At 32.2% G+C, this 11,638-nt stretch overlaps 2 protein-coding genes across 2 annotated transcripts; one reads left to right on the top strand and one right to left on the bottom strand.

Annotated features, from left to right (window-relative positions):
- Positions 1–335: 335 nt before the first annotated feature.
- LOC120269071 (shewanella-like protein phosphatase 1) lies at positions 336–3,131 on the top strand. The gene is made up of 9 exons (XM_039276362.1): positions 336–589; positions 686–786; positions 879–992; positions 1,076–1,288; positions 1,662–1,797; positions 1,873–2,048; positions 2,133–2,221; positions 2,311–2,448; positions 2,868–3,131. Exons 1-9 carry the CDS (start codon positions 436–438, stop codon positions 2,869–2,871), a joined length of 1,125 nt encoding a protein of 374 aa, XP_039132296.1. The 5' UTR covers positions 336–435; the 3' UTR covers positions 2,872–3,131.
- LOC120269070 (protein trichome birefringence-like 34) lies at positions 2,429–4,134 on the bottom strand. The gene is made up of 5 exons (XM_039276361.1): positions 3,650–4,134; positions 3,405–3,576; positions 3,131–3,327; positions 2,892–3,050; positions 2,429–2,817 (listed from the first exon to the last, which is right to left on the bottom strand). Exons 1-5 carry the CDS (start codon positions 4,006–4,008, stop codon positions 2,466–2,468), a joined length of 1,239 nt encoding a protein of 412 aa, XP_039132295.1. The 5' UTR covers positions 4,009–4,134; the 3' UTR covers positions 2,429–2,465.
- Positions 4,135–11,638: the final 7,504 nt, after the last annotated feature.

The raw sequence follows: 11,638 nt of genomic DNA, 5'->3' as shown, positions 1-11,638 counted from the left end.
CATTTTTATGAAAAAAAAATCTTTTACTTACATGATTCAATTATTTATATAAATGTTTTTATTTTTTTAAAAAAGTGGATAAACCACAATTTATTAAAAAGAAAAACACAACTGGCCTAACAAAGAAGTTTACAAGAACAGAAAACAACACACAGACCGAAAATCAGATCCACTAGATATGGAAAGGAACAGAAAGATTATTGGCATCAATAAACACATGATATTAATTACTTTAAATTTAAATACTTATTATTAATTACTATAAATTATTAAATATACACCATCTATGACTTCCCTTGTGCCTTGTCATCTCCCAACTAGTACTATATCCTTCTAGTTGAGTGGCCATCAATGCATCTCCAACGATTGGTTCACAAGCTAAGTATGCACTTCAACCATGAACTCTAGAGGGAAAAACCAAGCAAACCTTCAACAATGGCATTGGCAATGGCTACCTTCTCTCTCAACTCCTTAACTCTCCCTTCTTCTCAAACCCTCATGCTTTCCCAGTCTCCATGTCTCAAGCCAATCACAGTCACTGGTTTTCCTCCAACCTTTGTTTCTGCTCCTGGTCGCAGGATTGTTGCTGGTGAGAGTTTTAAGTTGTATCCATTCAATTCTAGAAAAGATAAAAAGTTGATGTTTTGCTTTGATTTCATCTGTCAAAATGTGATCCTTGCTTCAGTTGGTGATCTTCATGGTGACCTCTCTCAAACAAGGAGTGCTTTGGAAATGGCTGGTGTTTTGAGCTCAAATGGTGAAGGTTTATGGATTGGTGGTGACACTGTATGTTTTTTTCTCTGATAATTTGAGTTTGGTTGATTGATTGATTAATCATGCATTGATGTAGTTAATTGAGTCTTTGATTGTGTTTTTAGGTTTTGGTTCAACTTGGTGATGTTCTTGATAGAGGTGAAGATGAAATTGCAATCTTGTCTTTGTTTCAATCATTAGATGTCCAGGCAAAACAGAGAGGAGGTGCTGTTTTTCAGGTTTATATTTGCTAAAAAAATTATTATTTTTTTTATTTGAAAAGAATTCAAAGTTGTGAATACTTAATTGTGGTTTTTATTAGGTGAATGGAAATCATGAAACTATGAATGTGGAAGGTGATTTCAGATATGTTGATCCAGGAGCATTTGATGAATGCATTGGTTTTTTGGAATATTTGGATGAACTTGATGGTAATTGGCAAGAAGCTTTTGTAACTTGGATCAATGTGTATGAAAGATGGAAAGAGAATCATAGAATGTCTCATAGCCAATGGAGCACTTGGAATTTCATGAAGGTATTTCCATTTATTTTGTTTTGAAACACTCTTTTCTGCATTTTTTTTTCCTTTCTTTTTGTTCTATGAAATTCTTCAATTTCTAATTGTATAAACATTAGAGAGTTTCCATAAACTTTTCAAATTAATTGACAATCAACAACAGTAATGTTTCAGGATTTCTGATTTTCAAAGAACAATTATGTTAAACTTCCCATCAGTGAATTGAAATGAGCCCTTGCAAGATCATCACTTTGTTCTATAATTTTGTTTTCTGAACAGGATATCAGCAATAAGAACAGCTAGAAATTTCCTAAAATTCTCAGATTTTCTGATTCTATCTTGTCAAACTTCATGCAATTGTTCTGACATCATTAACAAAATTTTAGGACAGAGACAGAAGGGAGTCTTTGCAAGATCATCACTTTTTAGTCCAGGTGGTCCACTTGCTTGCGAATTGGCGCGCAATGCTGTCGTTCTTAAAGTAGATGATTGGGTCTTTTGTCACGGTGGCCTTCTCCCTCATCACAGTAAGCTCGATAAGTACTTGAAATAAAGGAATATCTACACATCATACTAATATAACTACGGTTGTATGTCTACAGTTAAATATGGTATAGAGAGAATGAACAGAGAAGTATCAAATTGGATGAGGGGGTTGAGCAATGACGTTGATGAAGGTCTGGAAATCCCTTTCATTGCTACCAGAGGCTACGACAGTGTTGTTTGGAACCGATTATATTCAAGGGATTTATCAGACATGAAGCACAAAACTTGGAAGGCATGCTAGTGAATAATTTGCTGAAGTTCAGCAAACTCTTTTATTGCACAGTTTTGTAAACATACTGAAAATTTTTTTCTGCAGGTTTCATCGATTGCAGAACAGACATTACAAGCTATAGGTGCCAAAGGAATGGTTGTCGGTCATACTCCACAGTTTGATGGTGCAAATTGGTACATATACAGTTGCTCAAGCAGTGATTGAAGCATGAATTATTAACTGACCAAACTAATAATATATGTTCTTGATTTGTTTACTGCAGTAAATACAATCGCAGAATTTGGTGCATTGATGTTGGCATGTCAAGTGGAGTTCTTAATTCCCGACCAGAGGTTCTTGAAATAGTCAATAACAAAGCGAGAGTGATAAAGGACCGAAACACCAAAAAATTAACAGCAAGGTGAAAAATTCCCCGCTTCATTGCTGTTTGAAAATGTAGGCGTACAATAGTTCATTCCACACATCAGGAACTCCTGGGAGGCACCAATGAATACAATCAGCATAACTACTAGGATTAGCAATCTGTTCTTCGGTTAAAGGATCCCATTGCTTCCGATAAATCGAAGGATGACCGTCTTTTCGGTATTCTGAGAGTTGAGTCACATTGAGTATCTGCACACTCACTCCCCTATCCTTCAATCTATCGATTGCCGTATCTACAACATTCATCATCCTCTTATCTGATCCTCTACCCCAAAACCCAATTTTTTTTATTGGTTCTGTCTCATTGTAGCAGTTTTGATTGCTGTCAATTCCCCACTCTTCACCCCTGCAACATTTTTGCCGTCGTTAACACTAATAAATTTGTTTAATTTCCAGGTGAAATTGATGATCATCAATTACCAGAAGTGAGTGGGAGACATGCTAACAAAGAAGAGCTGAGTCTTGAGAGGATCTACATTGAATTCAAGCCAATCAGACCATGTCTTCAATGCAAGTTCATAGGCTCTGAGTATCTCAATCTCTTTGTATATTCCATCATTGTCCTGAAATGAACCCCACCTGTTCATCAACACAAAAATTACATCAAATACCCGACATCGATACGAATTATGTCATATATATAGAAGATGATTTCTTACATGACTTTCATGGTAGATCTTCTCCACCAGAGATAAGAGTTGAAAACAAGAATGTCAGCATCTGTCCAATGTTTTGCGTGTTTTTCGATTGATTGAGTTCTAACAATCCTATCCGGTATACGATGATTTGTTGGATGATCGGAGTTTGATTCAACTAGTAAAGGAGACCAATAGAACTCCACTGATGCATTGTATTCCTGCATGAATTTCAGGGTATCAGTAAACAAACCAAATGGTACCATTAATTTTTAGAGATATAAATAATGAAACAAACCTTGGCTTTGAAGGACATGAGAGATCCATTGGTTTCCATGGACTTCAAAGAAGAAGGAATTACAGAACCAAGAAGACAAACCATAGACACCCACTGGTTTCGATTTAATGAATCCCCGACAAACACCATTCTTCGCCCTCTCAAACTCTCAAGCAATCTCGTCGCATTGAATCTGTTTTACCAACATATTTATCATTTGAATATATAAGCTAGAGTTTCTCATCCTATCAACGAAAAATACCAACCTTGGAAGATCACATCCATTAGGTTGCCACCTCCAATTCTGATACCGAAAATTCTTCCTCCCGAACTTTTCGCATGCAGACTGATCAGACATGAACATACACTCTCTCTCAGAGTATAAAGGATATGTCAAATTATCGAAAACCCACTTTCCGGAGAACAAGTCACAAATCTCTCCATCCTCACCTTGCCCGGCCGCCTTCGCGCTCTCCATACCGCCTTCGCGTGCATTTCCAGTCTTTGCCGTGCTCGAAATGAAGAGGATGATTGCAAGTGCAAGGAAGAGAGACACAATGAAGTTGATGATGCTCCTTAATCCCCATGGCTTCATAAAAAACAATTGGTTGTTCTTCTTTGCCATAAATCTAGTACTACTACTTTATCATCTTTGTGAGCTCATTTGAGAGCTTGAATATCATGTTGCACATGAACTAACACATGCACTTTGATGGTGGATTGTCCATTCCATGCTATTCACCAACTAAATGCCATAATTCATTTGGTTTTAATCTATAAAAAAACTTTATTAGTTATACTGATGAATTGAAAAGTACAACATTATATTGCTTTCAAGTATATAATTGAAAAACATAGTCACTAAAGTTGGAGTTGATCAAAGCCTACAAGCACTCTTACTGATTAAGAACAATAATATATCATGCATTTACATATAAGAAAAAACAAGATTAGTGTATCATTTGGGTTGTATAATATTCATTCAAATAGAATTCCATATCAGGTAGTGGTTAACTTTACTATAATAAATCCTAACATGGATTAGGTTTGATTTCATATAAATACTAAAAAAGAGTACTTACTATTTGCTCTCTGTTTTTTTAGATTCCACTAACTCTATTGTTTTTGGAGTGTTGCATTATTATTATTATTATTTTTTAAACGGTGGATAAACCATTTTAATTAAACCAAAGCGAGAACAGGATACAGGTCTTCACCGACAGATGAGATCGACCATTAGAGGTGGTACAAAAAGTAAACAAACCAACAACAAGAAAACATAAACAACACAAGGAAAAAGGAAACAAGAAGGCCTCCTCACACCCTGCCACCCAGCAACCCAGATAGTACTCAAGATCGTCTACAGCTCTGGCGCCTCCTTGCATTTTAGAAATTTTTTATTTTCTTTAAATTCTTTACATATTTACAGTCATCAGTTATTTTTAAAAGTAATTTTTAATACTAATCGTTGATTTATTTTATTATATGCTCTATATACCCATTTCTGGTAGAACAATTTTGTATGACATAATAGATTTTTTTAATTCATATTTTATTTTATTTAAATAAAGTTGTAGTTTATCTATTGTTAAAAAAAAAGAAAATTTAAAACAAAAATGGCAGAGACCTACGAAGAAGTTACAGCTCTTCAGAAACTTTTCATTAAGTAATTAACCCTATTACTAAAAACTCAAACATGAGATAAACAAATTGAAAGACAACCAATTTTGATTCATTGAGTGCAAATAAACATTGAAGATGTTGGTATCTAACCCCATGTGAAAATGAAATTTGATAAGAACCACTCACCACCTTGTCTAACGTAAGCTTTCATTGGTTATGACCAACCAAATGAAAATATATAGAATAAGTTTAATTATTTATATATTGGTGAGTTGTTGAAAATATATAAAATAAGTTTCTTTTGGTTTAGGTGCACCAAAAATAAGTTTCTGTTAGTGAATTGGTGCACCTAAACCATGAGTCTTAAATCATCATATACATGTATGTATTAAATTTAAATGAATCCTTATGACAAAGATAGTTGTGAGTTGTTGAAGAAAATAACAAGTTCATGTTCTGTTTTCCTTGCTTGAAGGGGAAATGAAGTATGCTTCAAACAAGAGAAAAAGAAGTTGGAGATTGATAGTTCTACTTCTCCTTATTTTGTTGATAGATCATAACATATTTTGCCATTTTTTGTGTTGATTTATATATGACAAGATATAAACAAAGGAAACATAAGTTATGGCCGTTCCAAAATCAACAACTAAGAAAGCAACCATGCTAATTTTGGAGTGGTTTAGTTTTATTTGATCGAATAAGACCATTTTTATAAAATGTATTCGTTGTCACTTTCATAATATATATATAGGCTGCATCTTCTAAGTACATTCGGAGATCATTTATCTCCAAACGTTGATATTTAACCATTGGATTGAAATCCAACCGTAATAATTTTTTGATTTTGGATTTTACTGTATAGATAAATAGTATTAATGTCCTTATAAATAAATTTAAACCGTCCGATCTTATTTCTAGTAGATGTATAACAACTTTTCTAAAATCAAAACCAAAACAAATCAATCCAAACAAAACCTAGTCAATCCTCTCCTCTCTCAGTCTCTCTCCAAAAGGATTACTAACATATATATATATGTTAGTATATGATATTATTTATTTGATTTGTTAAGGCTACTTCCTTAGACATGTGTGTTATATTTTATCATCATTTTATAAATAGTTGTACTTTAGGATGAGCTTGTACTGCTACATGTTGTGGATAAGCTTCACAAAATCATTATCTATTCAACCCAACACTTCAATGGTAAAATTGTAACTTCTCACTCAAGCGACATTATGGGGCATTTCGTTGGAAAGAAGCAAGCAGATATTTAATCAGCCGCTCCTACTCACTTTGATCCTAGTAAAAATTGATCATGTATTTTTTTCGGTCTTCTGAAGCATAAAACAAGAAATGACTTAAACTTGAGATGCTATAATAACAATTAAACACAATCTTGTGTTTCTCTACTCCTCTCCTACTATTATTATTGAGACATTCTTATTATTGAAAAATCGAGCAATTATCTTTGATTAAAATGACCATAAACGGATGATTTTTAAGAAAAATAGTTAATTTTCTAAAAACCCTATCTTATTTTTACCACTTAGTTGAGACTCTCAACTACTCCAGCGGTTTCGTGTGTATCCAATCTTTTCTACACTTTTGCTCTATCTCTTTGATGTTTTTTTTTTTTATTTATTTAATATTTTGAATGATTCATCCATTTATTTTAAAAGAAATTTTTTTCTAAATAGCCGGTGATAAATTTTAAATATTTAGCTTGGATCAAAGTAAGAATTTTTAACAATAATATTGATAATATCTGACTTAATTTATTGTAATTAATTTATTTTTTTTGAATAATAGATGACTATATTCTTTTTTATATGAATATAAGCAGATCTAAAGCAGTCTGTAACTACGGATGTAAGATCAAAGATATAAGAATCAGGGGTGAGCAAGTATATGAGCGATCTCTGTCGGGGAGGGATTTGAGCCGTGACTCCCTTATCTTTGGTGTTATACCATTGGACTACCCTTATTGAAATTAATTAGAAAAGGAGATTAATATTAAAATTTGAAAGAATAAAAAAATAATTCTATGATACATTAGTACTCCACGTGTTTTCCTAGACTTACACATAGTGATTAAATCTAAATTACAAATATTCTTACAAACTTTTATAAAAAAAATAAGTAGAACAAAACAAATAAATAAAAAATCTTTATGCACATATAAATAAAAAGAAAAATACATATCAAGGGAAAAAGAGCTTAGTGTACAAGAGTTCATTCCAAACATCAGGAACACCAGGAACACACCAATGATAACAATCTGCAAAACTTTTAGGGTTTGCAAGTTCCTTCGGCTTCAATTGATGATCAAGTTTTTGATAATAAATAGAGAGATGTGCATCCTTGCGGTATTCAGAGAGTTGTGTGATGTTTAACACACTAATTGGCACTTTGCATGCACTTAACTCCTCCCTAATCACTTTCATTATGTTCTTTTTTGAGTAGCTTCCCCAATAATTTGGGTCTTTAATTAAACTTGTCTCATTGTAACAATTTCCATCTTTAACTCCTCCCCATTCCCAACTCCTGAGATATATATGTATATTATTAGTGATAATATATGAATTTATATCCCCTATGGACGTCCATAGTTTATCTATGGACGTCCAATTATCAGCTCAAATAAATTATATAAATATATATATAAAAGCTCATCTCAAATAAATTATATAAATTTTTATTTTAAAGATTATGGGCAACCCAAAAGTAGCATTCAAACCCCAACCTTTGAATAGGAAGGATAATAAAATGCTGACTATGTTATATTGCATGAGTGGTAAGTTATGCAATTATTATATGCATTGTAGGAACCAAAGTTTATTTGATTATGTCATAATTTGGTTATAAATAAATGAATTCAATGCTTCTATAGGTAAAAAAAAAAGGTATTTTGTATATTAAAATAAAAATATCAAATCCCGTGCAATATTGTGGAACGTCTGGCTTGAAAAAAACAATCGCATATTTCATTTTGATCGCGTCTTCGCATCTCAATATTATTTATACAACTGCACATACGCTTCTCTTGGCTTTCTCTACATTTACCTGATAGGTATCAACAAAATCTCAATGAAGCATCACGTAGAAAAATCAGCGCTCACTCAACTTCTATAGCTCTAGAACCTCTAATCCTACTAGCGGCTCCCGACCACAATGCAAACCCGTGAGTAGTTCTCCTTCCACATTTCTAGACAGTGCGCCCGAGATCTTGGGCAGACGATATCTTCCTACCGCTTAGACTCTTATTTACTTTCAGCTCCCCTGCTTTTTAGTCTGTATCTGTTCCTCACTTCTGGTGAGAGAACTTAACTATTTGTACTCTTATCTTTTCCTTCGATAAATCGGTGGTTTATCCACTCTTTTTCAAAATATCAAATTAAGTTCTATTGACTAGCCTACTTAAAACTTAATAAATAATGCTATTAATTATATATTCAATTATAACTCTCGTTCACCTATCTCCATTATAATAAAAATTGATTACATATTTTTTCTTTAGGTCTTAACTATAATTATAAAAAAAAAAATCAAGCTAAAAGACTTGATTTTCACCATACATCAAACAAAGTCTTAGGTAGCGTTTGGTTGGATGTAATTCTAAATGCAGTGGATTTCTAATTACAATGTAATTAGAAATACTTGGTTTTAAAAAATACAGATGCTAATCAAATCTTGTGTTTGGTTAGATGTAACTGAAATTCATCTAGATATAAAATTTTTATGTTTGTTTGAAAGGATTTGTAAATCTGTAATTGGAAAATGCATGTGTATATGTGTGTGTATATATGCATATATGTATATATATGTATATGAGTATATATATATGTATAAATATACATATATATATATATATATGTGTATATATACATATATGTATATGAGTATATATATATTTGTATAAGTACATGTATATGTGTGTGTATATATGTATATAAATATATATTGGTATAAGTACATGTATATGTATGTATATATATGTATACATACACATATATAAGTATATATATAGCTGTATAAGTATATGTATATACATATACATATATGTATACAAGATATATACATATGTATAAGTATATGTATACATATATGTATGTGTATATATATATATATATATATGGATATATATGTATATATGTAAAAAATATGTATATGAGTATATATATATATATATATATATATATATATATATATATATATATGTATATATATATATGTATATATATATGTATATGAATATATATATATGTATGTATAAAGTATATGTATATATACATATATATATATGTATAGTATATATATGTGTAAAAAAATACCTAGTATATGTCATATAAATATATAAATGTATATGTATGTGTACATGTATGTGTATGTATGCATGTATTTATATATATACGTTGGTTTTCAAACTTCATAGGATTTGGTTTCTACGCTCGATTTTGGGCGTAAAAATCAAAATACAGCATGCTAGTGATGTAATCCGATACTACGTCAGATTCTGAACTCTGTTTCAAAACAAACGATGAATTTCGTAAAAGTAAAGAGTATTTGATTTCAGTGTAAAGCCAAACATCTGGCAGCTTACACACCTGCTCAATGTAAAATCAAGTTCTATGGCTCTCATGTTAATGACTCTAGTCTCTAAGGATAAGATAACCGATAAAAAGAACCGGGCTCTCAAACTCTATCCCATGGCCATGCCACCTTGGATGAAAAATTACTCCAAGGATTGTTTCTAGGATACCATCAGTATTTAGTGCTTTTCCCCTTGACTTAATAGCCAATATCTACCAATAGTGAATTTTGTACTTATTTGTTTTATATTTTATTATTATGATTTTTTTGTCTATTCACCTAAAAAGACAAACAAAACTAAATAGTAATAATTTAAAAGTCAATTTTATACTAACGTTAGTTGTTATCCATCGCTTCTAATTTTAAATAAATTTTATCAGCACAACAAATAATAATAGAAATAAAATATTAGTGTGAGGATTTAAAAGCCTCAAGTTTAAGTCTCTCTGAACACAGTAGTGATAACGAATTAATGGATCTCTAATTGTAGGTGCAAGTTTATAACATAAATCCTATGTTATCACCCGGTAAGAACACACTCCTGACTGTATATGTGATTGAAGCATTTGGAAAAAAACCAAAACAATATGAAAATCATTATTCTTATAATTGACTATCACTGCCACAATCACATATAATATACCTAATGATAAGCTTTTGTTGGATTGTGAACCATCTAATTCAAAAAACTTAGCTGAATCCCACTCATAACATTAAATTATGTTTTCAATTATATATATATATATATATATATATATATATAGAGAGAGAGAGAGAGAGAGAGAGAGAGAGAGAGAGGACTCACATGGGATGTGAAGGTGACATGGTGACAAAGAAAACCCTAGTTTTTCTAGGATCCATGTTCTTCTCAACCCACCCTACCAACTCTTTCAACCCCATCCCATGCATCTTCACCTTCCATATTTATCATCTCCTCCTCCTTTTCCTTTTCCTTGTCTACAGCACAAAACAATCAAATCCAAGTTCAAACTCAATATATATATATATATATATATATATATATAGATATAAAATTAATTAAACAAGTTCAGTAATATATATGTGTACGCCGATCTTCAACTTAAGCCCTGTCGTCCACCAAATATATAAGTATCAACAAACTCAAAATATCAGCTTTCTTTCCAATGTTGAGCATGCACATTGATCGATCACTTTTCTCACAGTTCGATTCGAGTAATCTGGTGATAGTAGAAGTTGTCACAGTTTGATTCCAAGAGAATGGTGCCCAATAAAACTCGATCGATGCATTATACTCCTGAATCTCATTTCAAGTTTCTTTAACTCCCACATATACTTTTCCAACCTCACTCGATCACCATTTAATACATCTCGATATTGTAATTATACATACATATGCTTACCTTGGTTTGAAGATGAATCTCGGTTCATGTATTTCAAAGTTAGATTTTGCATTGTGGGATTGATCTTTGGAGAAGACAAACCATGGAGGAGAATCGGGCCACGGTTGGAGTGAATTCTCCCCATTAAAGATCATCGCCCTTCCCGAAGCTCGAGCACAATGTTGCATTGAAGCTTGAATGAACCTCACAAGTAAAATATCCACGAACTGTTCAACATTTCTGAGACTAATATCAATTTTTGGTGTACTACCTGGCAAGGAATGTTATGAGGTTGCTGGCCCCAATGCTGATAACCTTATCAGGCCTCCATGAGCTTGACACATCATCCAATGAAGCGCGCGGGCACTCATGTTTCTCGGAACACTTTGTCTTGATATTGTCACAGACCCATGAACCATTGAAAATATCACATCTTTCTCCGCTTTCCCCACCGCAAACGGTAACTTCGTTTTCTATAATTATTATACAATTATTAAGATCAAGATCAACTAAAAAACATGCGTCGATCTATATTGATGTTTAACTGAGACTAACCTTGTTTTTGTTGATGAGGTTGATTGATATCTCAAAGATGTTGGTGAAGTTCTGGTTATAAAATGTGGTTATCACAAAGATGATGTTAACTGAAGACAAAGCAATGAAATAGAGAGAACTTGAGA

Source organism: Dioscorea cayenensis, chromosome 9, assembly GCF_009730915.1.
Source record: "Dioscorea cayenensis subsp. rotundata cultivar TDr96_F1 chromosome 9, TDr96_F1_v2_PseudoChromosome.rev07_lg8_w22 25.fasta, whole genome shotgun sequence".
NCBI lineage: Eukaryota > Viridiplantae > Streptophyta > Magnoliopsida > Dioscoreales > Dioscoreaceae > Dioscorea > Dioscorea cayenensis.
This window is presented reverse-complemented; position numbering and strand designations above follow the sequence as displayed.